At 42.3% G+C, this 22,100-nt stretch overlaps 1 protein-coding gene across 1 annotated transcript in view; it reads right to left on the reverse strand.

Annotated features, from left to right (window-relative positions):
* LOC139339450 (voltage-gated inwardly rectifying potassium channel KCNH6-like) overlaps positions 1-22,100 on the reverse strand; it is a 70,144-nt gene that overhangs the window by 40,647 nt on the left and 7,397 nt on the right. The window contains exon 2 of the mRNA XM_070975073.1: positions 21,696-21,926. Coding sequence (XP_070831174.1) covers positions 21,696-21,926 — 231 coding nt within the window. The remainder of the gene's footprint in view (positions 1-21,695; positions 21,927-22,100) is intronic.

Below are 22,100 nucleotides of genomic sequence, written 5' to 3' on the forward strand. Positions count from 1 at the left end.
ACACACACACACACACACACACACACACACACACACACACACACACACACACACACACACTTTATAGACTGACATGTTTCCAACTTGATAAACCTCAAGCTATGAACTGATATTGAGACTAAGCCATGAGTTGTACAGACATTTTTGAAAAATTAAGTGACAGGAGTGACTAGTTTACGACTTGCTACAAAACTTGCTTAATAAATTAAACTGATCTAATCCAGACAAACTTTGATAATGAACTCAATGATCAAACTGCTTTCTTATGTCACTGTCTGGATATAATGCAGAATAAATAATCATGTTAGTGGCACAGACAGCAAGGTATGGGAACAACCGAAGAGGCATACGAGTATATACGGGTTAGTCATAAGATCCAGGAGGCTCACTCAGTGGATGATCAAACTGGCAATCCAGACAAAATAGAGACAACATTAATAAACCAAAGAGTCCAGTTACTTACAAATTATTTGGGTTAGGTGATCCATCTTAGCGAGCACCAGGGTCCTGTATCAGGAAGTTCAAATTAGCCTGGCTCTTTTTAGGGTTTTCATTGGTGATCTTGAATACTGATATCTTGACATTGGTTATAAACTGTTTTTGTTAACTCTGGGTTAGCTATGTTTCTCAACGTGTTCAGTAGTACAGAGTGAGTATTTTTCTTTTTCAAACAAACTGTTATGAACTGTTATATGATACAGAAAAATTATTTTAAAGACAGAGGGATTGCTTTTTCATTCAAAGTTATTATCACAAAGTCATCTTGTGTTCGCATGAGCTGCAATGATCTACATTGTCAGGAATTATGTGGGGTGTGAAAGAAACTTTATCATTTAAATGCAGCTATAATGAAAATTAATTGTATATTTAATGGTAAACTCACCATTTCCCCATTGTTAGAAACTGTTTTAAAACCAGAGTGGAAATGAAAAGCCTAGTACAACAAAGTGATTTTATAACAAAAATTAGTCAATTACAAACACATATGAATTCACAAAACAATGGCACAGCACCAGGGACAGTTTTTGGGGTTCAGTACCTTGCCCAAGGATACTTTAGCACGTGGGCTGCCGAGGCCAGGGATCGAACCACTGACCTCCTGATTGGTGGACGACTGCTCTACCTACTGAGCCACAGCTGCTCAGGATAAATAAGAATGATGAATGATGAATGAGTTGGGTCAGCTGTTGACAGCCTCAACCTACTCTGCAGTAGTGCAGGATAGGTTACCATGGTGATCTATCCAGGTTAATAGTAAACCAGCTTTATAATGCATTTCACTGCTTCAGCACAGCGAAGGAGTGTGCGTTCCAGGGCAACAACATTGACATATACAAGGACACAGTTGTTGGCTACATCGGTAAATTCAACAACAATGTTGGACTAAAGATTACTGTATGGGCACTCCCAAATCAGAAGCCCTAAGGCTCAAGAGGAAGTCTGTACAAAGCATAGAACACATACAGGAAATCCATATATTCGCTGTCGGGAGCTATTAGCAATGCTGAAAGACAATACAGGAACAGTATTGTGGATTCTAGTGGATTCTAACTACCAGGGTTCCAACCCCAGAAACATGTAGCCTTGACTAAGAACCATCACAGACTATAATCAGAAAACCCAGCAGTGTTGAGATTATGTCTTTCTATGCATGCTATGAGAATGACATCCCAGCTGAGGAGGTACAAAACACTCAGGACTCCTGCCCACTAGTAATATCATTCCGTCATTCCTTCCTACTATAATAATGCTGTACAATGACTCCTCTGTGCAAGGAGAGGAGAGGAGACTTATTTTTTGAGTAACTGTATCTAGTACAGTAGTTTCTATGCACATGTGTATATATTTAAAAAATAATCTTTTTCTCACCTACCTCAGGTCAGCTGAGTGAAAGTTATGTGTGTTGTGTGTTGCTGCTGCAAAACTGCAATTTGCCTAAGGGGATCAGTAAAGTACTCTATATATCTATCTATGTGTGCAGATCCTTCAAAAGCATTAATCCACACAATCCTGTCACAATCCTGACCCATCCACCTCATACTATGTGGCTCTACAGTCATGGAGTGTGACTCCATCCTTTGTTCTTGACAGACAAGTCATAATTACTATGGCCACTAGAGGGCTTCATTACTTAGACATAATGGGCTCTATTTTCGACTCCGCTGCCGGCGCGGCGCAGGCGCAGCGCAAAGTCAGGTCCGCTGCGCCGATGGGGCGTGGCGGCGCAGACTTTGGTATTTTCGTGAGCTGCGCCGCTGGCGCATCTCCTCCTCCTTCTCATTTCAGTCCCACCCAGCGGCGCAACTCAGAAAGAGGGAGGGGAGAAGGCGTGGAGTGGGTTTGGCAGAGCCGAGTCAAATCTTCACCAATCACAGCAGCTCCTCGCCTCACCTTTAAGAACGCCGCTGGCGAGGCGCATGGCAAGTTTCCAGGGGACTGACGTCACTCATGTCTCCTGACATCCCTTTGCATTACTTTGCACACCCGTTTGTATATACTGTTTAATTTTTCTCAGTATATATATATATATTGTTTTATATTGTGTTCTATATTTTGTTGATATATATTCTCAATATAAATATTTTGTTTTTATATTTGCTTTTTATATATATAGTTCTCTCTCTTTTCTTTCTTCTCTAATTTTATTCTAATTCTATTCTTGTAAGGAGCACTGCAACAGAACAATTTCCCATCAGAGATAAATAAAGAATTTCTGATTCTGATTCTGATGTCTAAATATGAGGTCCTTGGATGGTAAATCTTCCTCCTCCTCCTCATCCTCCTCAAAGCAATGATGTACTCCATCTTTGTAGATAACGTTAAGCATTACTGTTGTAGCCAATTTGAGTTTGTGTGGGTGACTGAATGTGGGTGTGTCTTTGGTGAGGCACTATGGTTGCTAGGGGTTACCTGCACACCTGTGGGCATGGGTGGTTGATTAGGCACACTAAGGTGAGAGGAGGGACACACAATCAGCAGAGGGAATCAGGATCAGGAAGCCACACAGTTTTTCAACCGTGTCTGTGTGTGTGAGGGCTGAATGGGTTTTGTATCACATTTTAGTGTTTTTGTTTTTTGTAGGAGCTCAGTTTTAAATCTTTAGCATCTGGCTTTTTTGTAGGAGTCTTGTTTGTTGGTTTTAAAGAATTGAAAGTGAATAAAGTATAAAACTCATATCCAGGAGGACCTCATTTTTGCACACCACCATGAGTTGAAAATAACTTCAGATTCCCTCAAGTGGCCTTTTTTTTGTAGCTAGATTGCCACTACATTTTGTTTAAAAACTACGCTTCTTGCTGCACCCCAGCCTACTCCATGCCAGCTGGGTCCAATCAAGCAGATGCAGACAAAGAAAGCCTGGACAAAGCAACGCTGAAGAATCACGGTAGGACTGATTGAGAATTGTTAAGCCGTGTGGAAGAGATTGTCTTTCTCACAATAGGGATACAGGTAAATCCCGCTACAATTCAAATAAAGCTCTGGCCTTTAAATCAGTCAAAATGGATGACATGGCTGTAGCCGTCAATCAAGGTGAAAAGGAAAGTGAATGTGATAAAAGACCAATCAAACTCACTTTTAAGGCATTGGAAGCAAAAATTATATCACAGCAAAGGGAAAGGACTCTCAGAATAAAGAAACTCCATAAATTAACAAAGGAAGTTCAGCAACTAATGACTTCAAAGGAAAATGTGTCTGAAGTGCAAACAATGCATGAAGTGTTCTTAAAGTTGTGTGTGGAAACCAAAGAGTTGCATCAATCATTGAAATCACTATTGCCTGAGGATGAAATGTTAAAACAAGATGAATGGTATGAAACCCGAATGCAATATAATAATGAAATAATACAAAAGGTTGAAGAGTGGTTGCTTGATAAAAAGGACCAAGTTGATGATGATGACGTTGAAGGTGACAATGATGTTGCTGCTGCTGCTGCTGCTGCTGCTGCTGCTGCTGCTACAAATACAAATGTGTCTAACAATGATGCTGCTGCAAATACAAACATGCTTGACAATGCTGCTGTTTCTGTAGTCAATGATGATATTGCTCCTGGTGATAGCATTTCTAATGTTGGTCGTAAAACATGTTCATCAGCTGGCCGCTCCAGCCACAGGTCTTCAAGGTCTTCAGCCTCCTCTGCATGTTTAAAAGCAGAGGCTGAAAGGGCTGCTCTCCTCATAATGGCAGCTGGCCTCAAAGAAAGACATGATCTTGAAGCTCAGGAGGAGCAAATCAGAAAGAAAAGGGAGCTTCTTGAATTGCAAAATAAAATTGCTGCTCACACTGCAAAGGTTACTTCGCTGAAGTGCAGAGAATCTGATGGGCAGAGCTCAAGAGCCCATTCAAATGGGATGAATTTGTATCTGGAAAAGACAAAACGCAAATCATCTCTCAGGCCCTCTGCAATGGAATTTGTTCCGCAAAAGTCAGACCATCAGTTCCATCATCCATCTATAGGCAGCAGTAAAGCTGGATTGCCAATGGAGGCTCAGTTCAACCAGTCAGACCATCAGCTCCATCATCCATCTACAGGCAGCAGTAAAGCTGCATTACCAATGGAGGCTCAGTTCAATCAGTCAAACCACCAGTTCCATCATCCATCTACAGGCAGCAGTAAAGCTGCATTGCCAATGGAGGCTCAGTTCAACCAGTCAAACCTTCAGTTCCATCATCCACCTACAGGCAGCAGTAAAGCTGCAGTGCCAATGGAGGCTCAGTTCAATCAGTCAAACCACCAGTTCCATCATTCATCACTAGGAGGGAGCAAAGTTGGCTCAATGGGTGCACGACCCAAGGAAAACTTTGCACATGGTGGACCAAGGCCTTGTGCTCTGAATCCAAAGCCAAACATGCTTCAAGGACCTAAGGAAGCTTTTCATGTACATCACATGCAGGAACCCACCCTGAAATATATGCAGGAACCCATTCAATACGCTGACCTAATGCAAACTGATGTGGATCAATGCAATCTGTTAACCATCATGCAACGGCAAAATGACATTACAGCTCTTCTGATACAGCAACAGTCCTCATTGTCACTCCCTTCAAGAGATATACCAACCTTTGATGGAGACCCACTTGAGTATAGTGCATTTATAAGAGCATTTCAGCACGGGGTGAAAGGAAAGGCAGCTAGCAGTTTGGACTGCCTGTATTTCCTAGAACAGTATACAAAAGGACAACCAAGAGAACTGGTTAAGAGTTGTCAACACATGCCACCCGACAGGGGATATCAAAGAGCAAAAGAACTCTTACAGGAACGATTTGGAAATGAGCAAAAAATAGCTAGTGCATATATGGAGAAAGCTCTGAAATGGCCACCAGTGAAATCAGAGGACATCAAGGCTTTGCAAGCCTTTTCACTGTTTCTCCATGTCTGTTGTAATGCTATGGAAGATGTCAGTTATATGTCAGAAATGAACATGCCATTTAATATGCGTGCTAATATCCTGAAACTATCTTATAAATTTAGGGAAAAATGGAGGAACGCTGCTTATGAGCTGCAAGAGAGGCATCAACGTCAAGCAGGCTTCAGTGACATTGTCAAATTCATTGAGAGACAAGTATCTATTGTTTCTAATCCACTTTTTGGAAACATTCAGGACACAGCCATTTCATCACCAAGTCACAAAAATGGAAACAAAGTCTCACAGGCTCGAATCAATGGAAAGGGAAGTAGTTTTGCAACTTCTGTGATGGCTGTCAATTCTAAAACTGTGACTGAAATGCAAAAGAAAAAAAACTTACCTGATGAATCAATAAAAGTGTCTTGTCTGCTGTGTGAAGAGGGTCACAAATTGGAGTTGTGTCCCATAATGGAGAAGAAGCCACACCGAGAGAAAATTAACCTCTTAAGACAGAAAGGTGTTTGTTTTGGGTGTTTAACTGTTGGACACATGAGCAAAGACTGTCATAGGCGTCTGTCTTGCAAATTGTGTAGCCTGAAGCATCCTACCATCCTCCACATTCATTCAAAGAAAGAGATCAAATCAGAGGACGCACAGCAGCAAACAATAGAGAACAGTCATGTAGTTTCTCCTAAGACATGTGGCCATATAGGGGCCGGAGCAGAGGATTGTGTCTTGGCAATTGTACCTGTACAGATCAAGGCCAACAGCAAGATACTGACCACGTATGCATTTTTAGATCCCGGCAGCACAGCCACTTTCTGCTCCGAGCGACTAATGAGGGAGCTAAAGGTTAGAGGAAGAAGTGCCAAATTTCTATTGAAAACAATGAACCAAAAAAGGTTTGTCAATAGTCACATCATCTCAGGACTGGAGATAGCTGCACTCAACAGTAACACCTACTTTGAATTACCTGATGTGTACACACAGTGCAAGATGCCTGTGACCCGCGATAACATTCCACGGCAGGAAGAACTGAGTGTCTGGTCTCACCTAGACTCTGTCAAAATTCCAACCATTGATGCTGATGTGGAACTGTTAATCGGAACCAATGTTCCAAAGGTAATGGAGCCATGGGAGGTGATAAATAGTAATGGTGAAGGACCATATGTCATCAGAACCCTATTGGGCTGGGTTATCAATGGACCACTGAGAGGAGGCGGTGAAACTGACAGCAGCTGTCACACCATTACTGCCAACCGAATATCCATTGCTCACATAGAGGAACTGTTGGTGAAGCAACACAACCATGATTTCAATGAAAAATCAACAGATGAAAAGCCAGAAATGTCCAGAGAAGATCTAAAATTCATGGACATTATGAACAGCTCGGCCGAACTTAACAATGGGCATTATTGCTTGAGATTACCCTTCAGAAATGATGATGTTGTTATGCCCAATAACCGTCACGTCGCTGAGCAGAGGGTTCGCTGTCTGAAAAAGAAATTGGAGAAAGATGTCACATTTAAAGAAGAATACACTCAGTTTCTCAGTGATGTCATAAATAAAGGTTACGCAGAGAGGGTGCCAGAACACCAGCTGGAAGGGAAAGCAGGCAAGGTTTGGTACATCCCACACCATGGTGTGCACCATCCAAAAAAGGGAACCCTGAGAGTGGTGTTCGATTGTGGTGCAAGTTTTAAAGGCACCTCACTCAACAGTCAGTTACTGCAAGGACCAGACTTGACAAATTCTCTGCTTGGAGTGCTCACAAGGTTTCGTCAAGAACCTATTGCAGTGATGGCAGATATACAGGCAATGTATCACCAAGTCAACGTTGCAAAACAGGACAAAGATTTCCTCCGCTTCCTCTGGTGGCCGAATGGCGATCTGACACAACATCTCACTGAGTACAGAATGACAGTTCATCTGTTTGGCGCAATATCATCACCCAGCTGTGCTAGTTTTGCTTTAAGAAAGGCCGCTGAGGACAACAAGGCAGCATTTCCAGCACATGTCATTGATACCATCAAGCACAATTTTTATGTGGATGACTGCTTGAAGTCTTTACCTTCAGAAGCTGAAGCCACAACATTGGTGAGAGACCTGACAGCTGTATGTTGTTTGGGAGGCTTTCAGCTGGTTAAATGGACCAGCAATAATAGGTCAGTGCTGGAATCCATTAAAGTGGAAAAGTGGGCCAAGGAACTAAAAGAACTGGACTTTGACAGAGACAATCTTCCTGTTGAGAGAACACTGGTGTTGCAGTGGTGCGCAGAAACCGACACCTTCAGGTTCAAGATGGCAGCACAAGGAAGACCATGCACGAGACGAGGTATTTTGTCTATTGTAAGTTCAGTGTATGATCCCATTGGATTTTTGGCCCCCTTTACTTTAACTGCCAGATTGATGCTGCAAAACCTTTGCAGGCTGAGCTACAGTTGGGACGAGCACATCCCTCAAAGCTACCAGCAGCAGTGGGTCAGGTGGCTAGAAGATCTACAAAGGCTCAGCACATTCAACGTGCCAAGATGCATCAAGCCCAAAGATTTCGGACAGCTCGTAAGTGCCCAATTACACCATTTCTCTGATGCCAGCGAGGACGGGTATGGCACAGTCTCTTACGTTCGTCTGCTGAATGAAGAGAACCAGGTTCACCTGGCTTTCATACTGGGAAAGGCACGAGTCGCTCCAGTAAAAAAGATGACAATTCCTAGGATGGAATTAACAGCTGCTGTGCTTGCAGTGAGGGTCGACAGGATGCTGAAAGCGGAGCTGCAGTTAAGCCTGGAAAGTTCTATCTTCTGGACAGACAGTACAACTGTGTTAAAGTACATTGGGAGTGAAACAAAGCGTTTTCACACCTTCGTGGCAAATAGGGTTTCTGCCATAAGAGAAGCTACTGTCATCTCACAGTGGAGGTATGTGGACACCAAGCAGAATCCAGCTGACGAGGCTTCTCGTAGGGTCAAGGTTGAATATCTTCTTATATCCAGCAGGTGGATCTATGGCCCAGAGTTTCTCTTCAAGAATGAAAGCCAATGGCCCACTAACATTGTAAAGTGCACCTCTATCAGCAGTGATGACCCAGAGGTCAAAGGTGAAGCCATAGTAAACACTGTCATTATTAAAGATGCACCAAATGCAACAACTCAGCTAATAAACTACTTCTCTTCATGGAGAAGGTTAAAGACTTCAGTAGCGTGGTTTCTCCAGCTGAGAAAGGTGTTGCAGTTGTTGAATCAGAAGAGGAAGGAAATAGAAGCTTCAGTGTCAAGCAATGGGCTTGACATTATTCAACAAAAGAACAAAGTTGAAAAGGAGATGAGAGCATTCAAAGCCACACTGGGTGGTCAAACTTTGTCTTTTGAAGATACTTCTACAGCTGCGAGTGCTATCATTCAGTATTGCCAACTGGAAAGGTTCAGTGATGAAATAGCTGCACTGAAAGGTGGAACATCTGGAGTAAGGAAAAGCAGTCACATTTACAAACTTGACCCAGTGCTTGAAAGTGGGCTTTTGAGAGTGGGAGGGCGGCTCAGCAAAGCAGCTATGCCAGATGACATGAAACATCCAGTCATTCTAGCTAAAGATCAGCACATCTCCACTCTCATCTTATGCCACATTCATGAGCAGTTGGGACATTGCGGAAGAAATCACCTGCTTTCCAGACTCCGCCAACGTTACTGGATCATTAATGCAAATGCTGCTGCCAGAAGGCTTCTCTCTTCTTGTGTTATTTGCAGACGCTATAGGGGAAAGTTGGGCGAACAGAAAATGGCAGATTTGCCAAAAGAGAGACTTCAACCTGACCTCCCACCGTTCACCAATGTGGGTGTTGATTATTTTGGCCCTTTTGAGGTGAAGGCAGGCCGCAGCCTCGTTAAACGCTATGGAGTCATATTCACTTGTATGGCCAGTAGGGCTGTGCATTTGGAGATGGCATATTCTTTGGATACCAGTTCTTGCATCAATGCACTGCGCAGATTCATTTCCAGAAGAGGCCAAGTATCACATTTCAGGTCAGATAATGGAACCAACTTTGTTGGGGCAGAACGTGAGTTGAAAGAAGCTCTGTCCGCACTGAACCACAATAAAATTCAAAGTGCATTACTTCAGTCTGGAGTGAAATGGAGCTTCAATACTCCTGGTGCGTCCCATCATGGGGGAGCATGGGAAAGAATTATCCGTATGGTCCGAAAGGTATTGAACTCTGTACTTCAGCAACAACACACGGACGATGAGGGATTGCAAACTCTTCTGTGCGAGGTGGAAGCCATATTAAATGACCGTCCCCTTACAAAGGTCTCGGATGATCCTAATGATTTGGAACCCTTGACTCCAAACCATATCCTCTTATTGAAAGGCAAACCCGCTCTACCACCTGGCCTTTTTGAGAAAAGTGATCTTTACACCAGACGACGATGGAAGCAAATTCAATTCCTTGCAGATCTCTTCTGGCACAGGTGGATTCGGGAGTACCTACCTCTACTACAGGAGCGACAACAGTGGATAAAGGACAAGAGAAGCTTTGTTGCAGGAGATATTGTTCTCGTGGTGGATTCTACTGCTCCTTGTGGATCCTGGCTGTTAGGGAGGGTACTGCAGACCTTTCCTGACTCACGAGGACTCGTGCGGTCTGTCAAAGTTCAAACCAAATACAACGTATTAGAGCGACCGATTACGAAGATCTGTCTGCTGCTGGAAGCTGACTGAAAACTCTTGTAAAGACTCTTATTGGCATCAAGTTGGACTGTGGACATGTGAACATTATTGATTGATTGGGCATTGTAATTGGCTCCAGCAATTCTATTGTGTTGAATTGTTATGTTATTATACAGTAACAATTAGGGGCCGGTGTGTTGTAGCCAATTTGAGTTTGTGTGGGTGACTGAATGTGGGTGTGTCTTTGGTGAGGCACTATGGTTGCTAGGGGTTACCTGCATACCTGTGGGCATGGGTGGTTGATTAGGCGCACTAAGGTGAGAGGAGAGACACACAATCAGCAGAGGGAATCAGGATCAGGAAGCCACACAGTTTTTCAACCGTGTCTGTGTGTGTGAGGGCTGAATGGGTTTTGTATCACATTTTAGTGTTTTTGTTTTTTGTAGGAGCTCAGTTTTAAATCTTTAGCATCTGGCTTTTTTGTAGGAGTCTTGTTTGTTGGTTTTAAAGAATTGAAAGTGAATAAAGTATAAAACTCATATCCAGGAGAACCTTATTTTTGCACACCACCATGAGTTGAAAATAACTTCAGATTCCCTCAAGTGGCCTTTTTTTTGTAGCTAGATTGCCACTACAATTACAATGATTACATTTGTATTTGGAATGAAATGACGTGGGTAATAGCGGACAACGATCATCACTTACGTTTTTTCATGTGTCTGTCTCTCTCTGTCTCTTGAGTGCTCTGAGATAGATGCAGTATATATGCTCTGTAGGATGTCACGGCTGTTTCTGTTGGCACAGCGGCGTTAACCGATTAGTTCGCATCCCTGTTTCACCTGTGTACATTCGGTCAGGGTGAGTGACCATTACGCGTGCCGAACGCGCTTGTATGTGCTGACTCAGACAGTTACATTGAATCGTCGCTGTTGCTAATTATTGATCGCAGTGTGCGTTCGATGACTGACCGAGCACTGCTGAAAACACCGTTAAATCACGCTGCCGTCTTGTTGACGGTGTGATATATGGCGTCATCACGTTTTCAGTGGATAGCCGTTATTACCTAGCAGCCACCCATCCAGAGGGGTGTCCCCCTGAAAGACTGTAGGGATGCTAGAATTCGTCGGATGAACGAGTCATGTGCCGACCCGGGGAAAGTGGCATACACATTCGTCACCAGGCAATTTGAGTCACAGATCACCAGACATCCCTGTTTCACCTGTGTACATTCAGTCAGGTTGAGTGACCATTATGGCCAGATGAGATACGGATCAAAATATATAAATTTAGGTCTGACTGTATGTGCTGACTCAGATAGTTGCATTGAATCACGGCTGTTGCTAATAATTGATCGCAGTGAAATGCCAGACACTGTGGAAACCTGACTGTGAGGTATTGGTAACGTGAGCGCACGACTCCGCCGGTTTACAAAAATCCACTTGCGCCGCCGGCGCACAGAATTCACCAGGTCTGAGGTGGCGAGCTTTCAGCGCACTTTTACGCCGCCGGCGCAGACCGAAATAGTCGAAAATTCCAATGCGCCGGCTCATTATGCTGACACCTCCCCCCTACTGCGCCGCAACGCCCATCCTGGCGCACCTCTGTAAGCCTCGGTCTACCAAAATACCAAATGCGCCGTGCGCCTGCCTGCGCCGCTCGAAAATACCACTGCGCCGCAGGCGGAGTCGAAAATAGAGCCCATGGTCTGTACTCTGAAATATGGAGATCATGTCATGTCTATTTTCTATGGCATAATGAATTACTTGCTACTTTATAAGTTTTACCATGATGGCATTTTTCATTTTTTCATATCTAAATAAGTGTGAAAAAATGCATATTTGAAATCTGATACATGACATTTTCCCTATGAAAATGCAGAAATGCAGAGAGGGAAGAATGAAACTGGAGAGAATATGGTAGAACAATAAGAAGGAAGAGCGTAGTGTGAGAGATACTGACTGACTGTGCATGAAAATGTGAATGTGTGTGTGTGTGTGTGTGTGTGTGTGTGTGTGTGTGTGTGTGTGTGTGTGTGTGTGTGTGTGTGTGTGTGTGTGTGTGTGTGCACGCACGTGTGTATTTGTTTGTGAAAGCTGGATAATCTTTTGGCTCTCTCCATTAATCTCTAATCCATTATTTTATAATTTCTTTTGGCTGACATGGTACTTAAGCCCTAATGAAAACTATGATCCTATTTCTCACATTGTCCCTAAAGACTGCCAACGTCCTTCACAATGACTTCCACACACACACACACACACACACACACACACACACACACACACACACACACACACACACACACACACACACACACACACATTTTCACCTTGTTTGTTGTGCAACCTCAGGAACAGGCTTATTTGTACAATAACTGAATTAATGTGATGGAAGTGGATATGAATAAAACCACCATAAACCACCATCATCTCACTTGCATACCTGGACAATAACACCAAAATGTATGAAAAGAATGTTATCTTTTCTGTACAGTTTATGCTAAGAAATATGTCCGGGGATCCTGTAGAATTGAAATATAGAGTAGGAAAAAAGTGTAGTACGCTCTGGCTCCATATGCATTTCAGTTGGATGACATTTTGGATCAGGAGGTAGAGCGGTCGTCCACCAATCAGGAGGTTGGTGGTTCGATCCCTGGCCTTGGCAGTCCACATGCTGAAGTATCCTGTAGCCAGTATCCAGTATCAAGATACTGAACCCCAAAAAAACTGTCCCTGATGCTGTGCCATGCTGTGTGAACTCATATGTACGTCGCTTTGGATAAAAGCGTCTGCCAAATGACTAATTGTAATTGTAATGATTGCTGAGGGCCTGAAACATCATCCTAATGAATGGATAATATGGAGCAAGAGCATGCAACACTATTTTTCTTATCTAAAATCCAGTCATCAGCACCTTACTTAACACAAATATTGGTGTGTGGTACTTTTCAATTATATATGCCTTGAAATAGAGTCATGAAAATGCTAAATTTCCTTTTCACCAGCAAAACTATTTAAAGTTGATAAAGGCTGTTAAAGGCTGCTCCAACAAAAATTAAACTTTAAAAAAAGAGAGCAAATGTTGTTGCAGTGTTGTTATAGAGACACAAAACCTTGAAAGGAGGAGGTTGGGGTGGGTGGATCAGCATCAGTCATTTCAAGGAATGCCCCAAAACTGCATACTGTATCCAGGCAGGCATGGAAAAATTTAAAATCCTTCCATTGGTTACCTGTCTGTCACATAATTCATTTTCAAATCCTATCAATCAATCAATCAATCAATCAATCAATCAATCAATCAATCAATCAATCAATCAATCAATCAATCAATCAATCAATCCTTAACCTTGTCTGACTGACATGGTTAAGACATATGTGCCTCTTAGGCTGCTTAGATCCTCTGTCTCAAACCTGTTGACCTGTTGAGGCCAGAGCTAAAAGGAACAGAGAGGCAGACTTTCTTAATTACACCCCAAAACTCTGGAACAGCCTCCTTAAAAGGTCTTGGGGGTTCTGAATCAGTTGAAACCTATAAACAAAATCTTCAGACACATCTTTTTAGCATCGCTTTCTCCTCAAGTGTCTTGTCTTTTTTACCTAATGCTATTTTATTTTGTCTTATCCAGTTGTTTTAATTTTATACTTTATGTTATTTTATTTGTTTTTATTGTTGTATCACACATTATTTGTTTTTATGTTTAACAGTTTGTGTGGCATTTATGCATGAATTGTGCTCTCTATGGCTGTGTGGCTGACATCATGGGTCATGATTAGCAATAGTATTCTATTCCTGGCATAGGTTAAAGAAAAGGAAATACTTTTTGGATTTAAGGACCTGGTAGAGCGGTTCACAAAATGCCAAAATCTGGGTGTGTGCCATAATGCTGCTCAATAACTTGCAAATATGTATTTGATGTAAGCAGGGTAAGACTTTACAGTGGTACAAAAATGGCACCTGTGTCCCCTGTCTCCGTCTCCTGTGTTGAATTTTTTCAGTTTCATTAAACTCTTTGTGGAAGTTGTAATCCATTGTGTGCACACTTCTTTTTTCCTTCACTGAATCTGTAGTGCTGCAACTGGCCTAAGAAGGGCATGGGATGTGCACACAACTAGATCTCTGTTCACCTCTGGCCACAGCCAAAGGTGTGTTCAAATGTATGCCCAACAGTGATGCCACATTGTCCTGAAGAACACCTGTACAGCACTACAGCAAAGTGAGTGGGAAGTGGAAACACAAAACTGTTCAACAGTACTCTTTACCAATGTGCAGTTCTGCACAAAAGTTAATCTAACATCTTAAATGCACTGATGCAACAAAAACACTTCATACAGAAGAAGAAGAAAATAAGAAAAAAAAAAGCCTCCTTTGATTCAGAACAACTTAGTGGGGAAAGGTCAGAGAGCAGCTGCAGCACTGTGATTGCTACACAGGTTTAGAATGATGATTTAAGCATGCAACAGATTTCAGTCTTAGTTGCTCATCTTTAACCAGTTTGTGAGGAGATCCCTTCATCTGTCCATGGTGACCTCAGCAGTCTAATTAAGGGGAGGAAGCTGTGAAGATCCCCTTTAATCTCCCTATAATTCACTCTCTGTTGTATGCAATTTAGTGTCTTTTGAATGTGTGTGAGCCTGTATATCATAACATAAAGCCTGTTACCACTCCATTGACAAAGTCTGAAGCCCTTTAATATCTTCACACAGTCTTTATAACAGTTGTGTGTGTGTGTGTGTGTGTGTGTGTGTGTGTGTGTGTGTGTGAGTGAGTGTGAGTGAGAGAGAGAGCACAGGAAGGTGAACGAAGTAAACCAAGGAGACACAATAATGAACTATTAACATAATGACCCGGGAAGGTTTTGTCTGTATGTGTGTAGCAGAAAGAAAACTCATCGATCCCATTAGCCTAATCACATAGAACAGTATTTTGTGATATACAATTTGCCAGATATCAGCAAAAATTACTTTCTGATGACACACCTCTGTCTCATTTGGGCCTTTTTGCTTTTTATGTCATCTAAATTTTCACCCCACTAAGACAGCAATCGCCCCACTGAGAAATTACCACAAGTTTGACATAAAAAGAAAAACAAAAGTTACTGTAGGTAGGTAAGGTAGGTAGGTAGGTAAACTGCTTAGTCTTGATCTGAGGAGTTGACCTTCCTGTGATGAACCATGTGTATATAATGATTGTTTAGTTTTGTCTATAGGTAAGTCAATGCATTCTTCACTGCACTGGATTGCATATGTGACAAGGCTGGAGTTGGTGGGGATTTTATATGCATGTTTAATATTGTGCTGCATGTTTTTATTTAACTTACTGTGTTTTAATTTGCAGTGTTTGGAAAATGCATGTTTTTAGTGGGTCGTGTTTTTAATGTGTGCAGTGGCTACCCTCGCATGCAATGTTTCCTATTGCCCGTGAACGCAGCATACTGATCAAGCCCCGGGGCAGCAATCAGCAGATGAGCAACAGGTGCGGCGTATTAGACAGGACGAGAAGAAAAGTAGAAGCAGCCAGCAGAGGAGGAGCACAGCGCGGCGACACGCAGCCAGCTTGGAGGACAGGGTGGCCACACGCAGCCAGCTTGGAGGACAGCGAACCGGCAGAGCATATAGCCCAGACGACAGACACACCGGTGCCCGAAGCGCAGCAGCCTGTACCCGTCCGGTGAGAACACTCCAGCCTGGGCCAGTAGATTGACTACCGCCCGGGAAGATTGACGACCGGAGTAGCAGAGGCTCGGTCGGAGGCTGTTCCCGGAGCAGGAAGGAATCGGCCGCTGGAGACGCATGGTCGCTGGCGTGGCGCGTGGGAAGCGGCTCCGTCAGAGGACTCGGCGGTAAGAGGACGAGGGGTACTGTTGGGTTTAATGGACCTGTTTGGCATCATCTATTTTATGTACATTATTGTGACTTTTGTTTTAATAAATTAGATAACCATCCCTTCACTTGCTTTTAACTCTGCTCACCCCTGATTTTTAAAGAACCTGTGAACCTTTTAGAGTCCTAGAGCTCTGCTAACCTCTAGGTGGCGTTGTCGGGTTTTAATTGCTTTTAATTACTTTAAATCTCTTAATTGGGTTTGGTTTATATTTATATTAGTTTTTAAAGGGCAATTTGCCCAGACTGTTAAACATAAAAACAAATACTGCTACTGCTATTATTGCATCCACTGTCACTGTTACTGTGATTGCATGTCTGTCTCTCTGTCTCTCTCTCTCCCTCTCTCTCTCTGACTGCATTTCTGTCTGTCTGTCTGTCTTTCTCTCTGTCTGTCTCACTCTCCCTCTCTTGCTCTTCCTCTCTCACCCAACCGGTCGAGGCAGATGGCCGCCCACCCAGAGTCTGGTTCTGCTCGAGGTTTCTGCCTGTTAAAAGGAAGTTTTTCCTCGCCACTGTCGCCAAGTGCTTGCTCATGGGGGAATTGTTGGTTTCTTTGTAGATAAAAGAGCTTGGTCTGTACCATTAAATTTCAATTTGTCATTTGGCAGCGACGTACATATGAGATTTTCATACATCACAAGCAAGGTTCTAGACAGGAGAGAACAAGAGTAAGTGTCCTTACGGCTTCTGGTCCAACTGGATATAGGTGCTACAAGACAGTGCTACGAAGTAAAGCATAGAGTGAATAGAGAGGTTTTTTTGTTTGTTTGTTTTTTTTTAAGAAAGAAGGTGAAAGTAAAGAGCTTGGTCTTTAGTCTTTCTTCTAAAGATCGAGAAGGACTCTGCAGAACAAATGGAGTTTGCTAACTCGTTCCACCACTTGGGTAGCACCAAAGAAAGAGTCTGGATAGAGACTTAGGGCCTTTTTGAGCTGGCAACAGCAGGCGCTGTTCCTGGGCAGAGTGTAGTGAGAGGGAGGGAGCATAAACCTGAATGAGGGAGGTAGGTCAGAGCGGTTTTGGTGGCAATTTTGTAGGCAAGCAACGAGGGGTGATGCAGGTAGCAACCTTGCCAGTAAGGAACTACAATAGCTGAGGTGTGATAGTACCAGCACTTGTACTAAGAGTTGTGTTGCATGCTCAGACAGGTAGTGTCTGATCTTACTGATGTTGTACAGGGCAAATCGGCATGACTGAGCAACAGAGGCCACATGCTCTTAAAAGTTAGTTGGTAATCAATCATGACACCCAAGTTTCTGGCAGATTCAAGGAGTCAAGCTGGATACTGATCTGTTGCTGTGTAGAGGGACTGAGCTCAGTCTTTGACAGGTTAAACTGAAGGTGTCACTCCTTCATCCATGCTGAGATATTGGTGAGGCATGCTGATATCCATGCGAGCTGATGATTTTCTCCTTCTGCAGCTGTTGTACACATTATATGGCCTTTATGCTTGTATCCAATGGTTAGGGCTTGCCTCAATGTTTCATAAGTGTTCCCAGGAAAGGAAGGCTGTGGCATCACTGAGCATGGATCAAAACATTGCTATCCTACAGAGTGATAACGGATGTGCATGCCGGTTCTAAAGACGGTGGACTACCATGCCAGGATCACCACAGTACTCTGTGGCACTGTGCCATGGTCAGAAAACGAGTCAGTATCTGGTGTGACCACCATTTGCCTCATACAGTGCAACACATCTCCTTCGCATAGAGTTGATCAGGTTGTTGATTGTGGTCTGTGGAATGTTGGTCCACTCCTCTTCAATGGCTGTACGAAGTGCCTGGATATTGGCAGGAACTGGAACACGCTGTCGTATATGCTGATCCAGAGCATCCCAAACATGCTAAATGGGTGACATGTCCGGTGAGTATGCTGGCCATGCAAGAACTGGGATGTTTTCAGCTTCCAGGAATTGTGTACAGATCCTTGCAACATGGGCCTGTGCATTATCATGCTGCAACATGAGGTGGTGGTTGTGGATGAATGGCACAACAATGGGCCTCAGGATCTTGTCACGGTATCTCTGTGCTTTCAAAATGCCATCAATAAAATGCACCTGTGTTCGTTGTCCATAACATATGCCTGCCCATACCATAACCCCACCGCCACCATGGGCCACTTGATCTACAACGTTGACATCAGCAAACCGCTCACCCACACGACTGCCATCTGCCCTGAACAGTGAAAACTGGGATTCATCCGTGAAGAGAACACCTCTCCAACATGCCAGATGCCATCGAATGTGAGTATTTACCCACTCAAGTCGGATATGACGATGAACTGCAGTCAGATCAAGACCCTGATGACGACGACAAGCATGCAGATGAGCTTCCCTGAGACGGTTTCTGACAGTTCGTGCAGAAATTGTTTGGTTATGCAAACTGATTGTTGCAGCAGCTGTCTGGGTGGCTGGTTTCAGATAATCTTGGAGGTGATAATGCTGGATGTGGAGGTCCTGGGCTGGTGTGGTTCCACGTGGTCTGCGGTTGTGAGGCCGGTTGGATGTACTGCCAAATTGTCTGAAACGCCATTGGAGACGGCTAATGGTAGAGAAATGAACAATTCACAGGCAACAGCTCCGATGGACATTCCTGCAGTCAGCATGCCAATTGCATGCTCCATCAAAACTTGTGACATCTGTGGCATTGTGCTATGTGATAAAACTGAACATTTTAGAGTGGCCTTTTATTGTGGACCTGTGCAATAATCATGCTGTCTACTCAGCATCTTGATATGCCACACCTGTGAGGTGGGATGGATTATCTCGGCAAAGGAGAAGTGCTCACTCGCACAGATTTGGACAGATTTGTGAACAATATTTGAGAGAAATGGATCTTATGTGTATAGAAAATGTTTTAGATCTTTGAGTTCAGCTCATGAAAAATGGGAGCAAAAACAAAAGTGTTGCGTTTATAGTAGTGCTGTCAAAAAATATTGCGTTATTAAGGCGCAAATCAATTTTAACGGCGTCATTTTTTTTATCGTGCAATTAACGTTCTAGTGAACTTGTAGTTTTTTATAAGCTGTGGCCACTGCTAGTAACATTACAAAAACTACAGGATCTGATTGTAAACTGGAAACAAAACAATAGACTCGCCCCACGCATGTTTTGGTCTTGCCTGCTCGCTAGCTGTGAAGGTGTAGGCGGATGTCAAGCGCGAAATGCTGAAATGGATGCGAACAAGATTCTGAATAGAAAGTTTAGTTTCAAAAAGTTGCCAGATGGGTCGACTGACAAGACCAAAGTTTGGACAGAGGCATATGGATACCGCAACTAAGAACAAGCTTACAGCAGTCATAGCCAAGTAATGTTCATTGTTTCTGGAGAGAAATAAGAGGCTGTGTTGATAAGCCTCTGGTGAATAAATAGAAGAGCATCTTAGTCTAACTGCTTGTATGTTCAGAGGAAACTTAAGAAAGGAAAGTTTAAGCCATGGTTTAACTGCACTATAGGCTGAATCCTAGTTTACAATGATGTGCACTTTGTAACTTTATGTTGTATCACCCTGTTTTGATCCCTTAGAAAGGGTTGTTGAAGGGGCTTTTTTGTAAACAAGTACTTATTTTTTTGTCATCTTTTCATTGACAGTCTTAAAATGTGAGATTTGATTATTCAAATGTGAATGACTGCTCAAAATGAGGATGTTAGTGTGAAATATAACACTACACATTGTTTTCATTAAAAAACATTTGCACAAAGCAAGCCTATCCACTTTTCCATGTTGATAACAGTATTAAAATGATAATAATGGGACATTTAGAATAGATAAAAATGTGCAATTAATTTGCGATTAATCGCGAGTTAACTATGACATTTATGTGATTAATCGCAATTAAATATTTTAATCGATTGACAGCGCTAGTTTATAGTTTTGTCCAGTGTAATATTAGGTTTGGTTGGTAATCTGAGATAACAAAATGTAGAATAGAGCCTGACCAATACATCTGCCAGGCTGATAACATCAACCAATTGTATCTGATCACATACTGGATTTATAGTATGGGTCAAGAAACTGGAGTGAACTAAAGTTAACAGTTGAAGATCTTATTCTCATATTCTTATTTTTCAAGCATAAACTTTCTCATTCTTCAGATTTCAAAAGCTAATTTTTTTTTTTTTTTTTTTAACCACTTGTGTCTGATAACCACAAAAAAACAGAAACAAAAAACTTTAAAGGGTATATATCTCCTCAATGTTTTCATTTTCCTCTACCAGGTAATATGAATGCATATGAAAATTTTGTTATTCAGCAAAATCCACATTGCTCTATGACCACAATTTCACAATGCAGTAAACATTATGAAAATACAGTATAGTTTGAGATTCTGAAGAATGAGTTTTGCTGACCTAATGATGGTCAGCAAAAATCCTGACTTACAGTGAAACTAGAAGTGCTGTGTCAGCTGCCTCCATCACTTCTGAATCAGTAATCATTCTGCACTGCTATATTGTCAGTCTGTTGAAGCCATTTAACCCTCTGGCCTCCTTGTCTTCAGGCAAAATATATCTGTGAATTGTTGATTCAGATAAAATAAAAAAAAAAGCACTCTAAAGGTGAGGAGCTGCTAAAATGGCAGATTAAATGATAATAGGGAGTCCACAATATTCTGCTGCACCAGAGAAAGTTAAACGGCAGAAGTTATACAGTCCTGCAGAACTTTGCTATCTGCAAATTTACTTTTTGCCTCAGGTCGTTGTCTATTAATTTACTGTGCACACTGAAAATAAACAGTCACCAATCCATTTTGAACTAACAACAAAATAATGTGTCATCAAAGTATTGTCTTTAACAGGAATTAGTTTGGACTCCAAAACATTACTGCCTCCTTTCATGTCAAGCTGAACACAACCATACTGCTGGACTTGGTACACAGTCACAGAGCCTACTTATGACTATTTAGTGTTGTTTGTGTTTGATTTCCCTTTGAACCTTTTAGTGTTGCTGGTGTTAGTGTTGTAGTGTTGTTAGCTGTATGTTTGAATAGTGAATTCATATTTGTTTTAATCCCAACCATACAAATAATTTTATTAATATTATTAATATTACTTATTACACAAGAAATTACTTTACTCAAAGGCAGTAGGATTACTATGGGCTCATAAAAGCTTCAAATAAAAAATCTTATGTGCCTCAACAAGGGACAAACTATGACAACTATGTAAATCATAGTCACACACTCATTACTGATCCCTGTGGTGCCAGTAAGAAGTCACAATCTTGCTGGCTGTAATGTGTCGGGACAGGTCAAGAAGTTATGAGGCATTTAGTGTCTCCAGAGGGAGCTGTGTGAAGTGAAGCATCTGATTAATGTCCTTAAGAGATGTTACTCTCACAGCTGAAGCCCACAAGTTTGAAAATTATATATACTATTATATACAATAGCCAGAATAACACACCCAAATCTATCAATGAACTGTTGCCAGTCAAGTTGTATTTAGTTGCTTCCACAGGATTTTCCCCATGGACCTGGACCCTTTGGACCAGGGTCTGAAACAAATTTCAGGGACATTATATTTCCAGTTCTGCTGATTGTAATTTTTTTAACTGGTGAGGCTGACAATATTATGAGAGTACTCTTTTAAGGGAAATTCAGAGTCCAGATGGATAAAGAACATGACCACATGAGAAATAAACAATTCCACTTAACATTATTTACACTACTTGACTGGTCTGCTGCTGTTAATATTCTACTTGAGTTGATACATCGCCAAACCTCACAAATGAAGCTGTCAAGTAAAATCTTGCCATAACTGATACAAATGATGACTGAATCTATGAAAATTAGAGTTGACAGACTCATACCATCTTTCGTGTAGAGGGAAATCTCCACCTTCCTCTCTTCCGCTCCTAGCAGAGCTTTAGCCATCTGGGCCACTGCTGGTCTCTTGGTGTGAGGTCCATACAGGAAGCTACAGGTACAGGGCCTCTGCATTACCTCAGCCCGAGTGTAACCACACATTTCACAGAAGGCATCATTACAGAAGATTATAGCGCAGTTTTCCACCTGTGCATTGGCGATGATAAACTTCCGATCTTTGGAGAAGGAGAAAACAGAAGAAAGGAGGTGTTAGGAAGACTAAAAAACAAACAGCATTACAGTAGCATTACAGTACTTGAGTACAGTGCTTAAACTCCCCAAATCACAGAACCCTAAGCTTAAACTCACAGCATACACATACATACACTCACTCACACACATACTCATAC

This window comes from Chaetodon trifascialis, chromosome 11, assembly GCF_039877785.1.
Source record: "Chaetodon trifascialis isolate fChaTrf1 chromosome 11, fChaTrf1.hap1, whole genome shotgun sequence".
NCBI classification, from domain to species: domain Eukaryota; kingdom Metazoa; phylum Chordata; class Actinopteri; order Chaetodontiformes; family Chaetodontidae; genus Chaetodon; species Chaetodon trifascialis.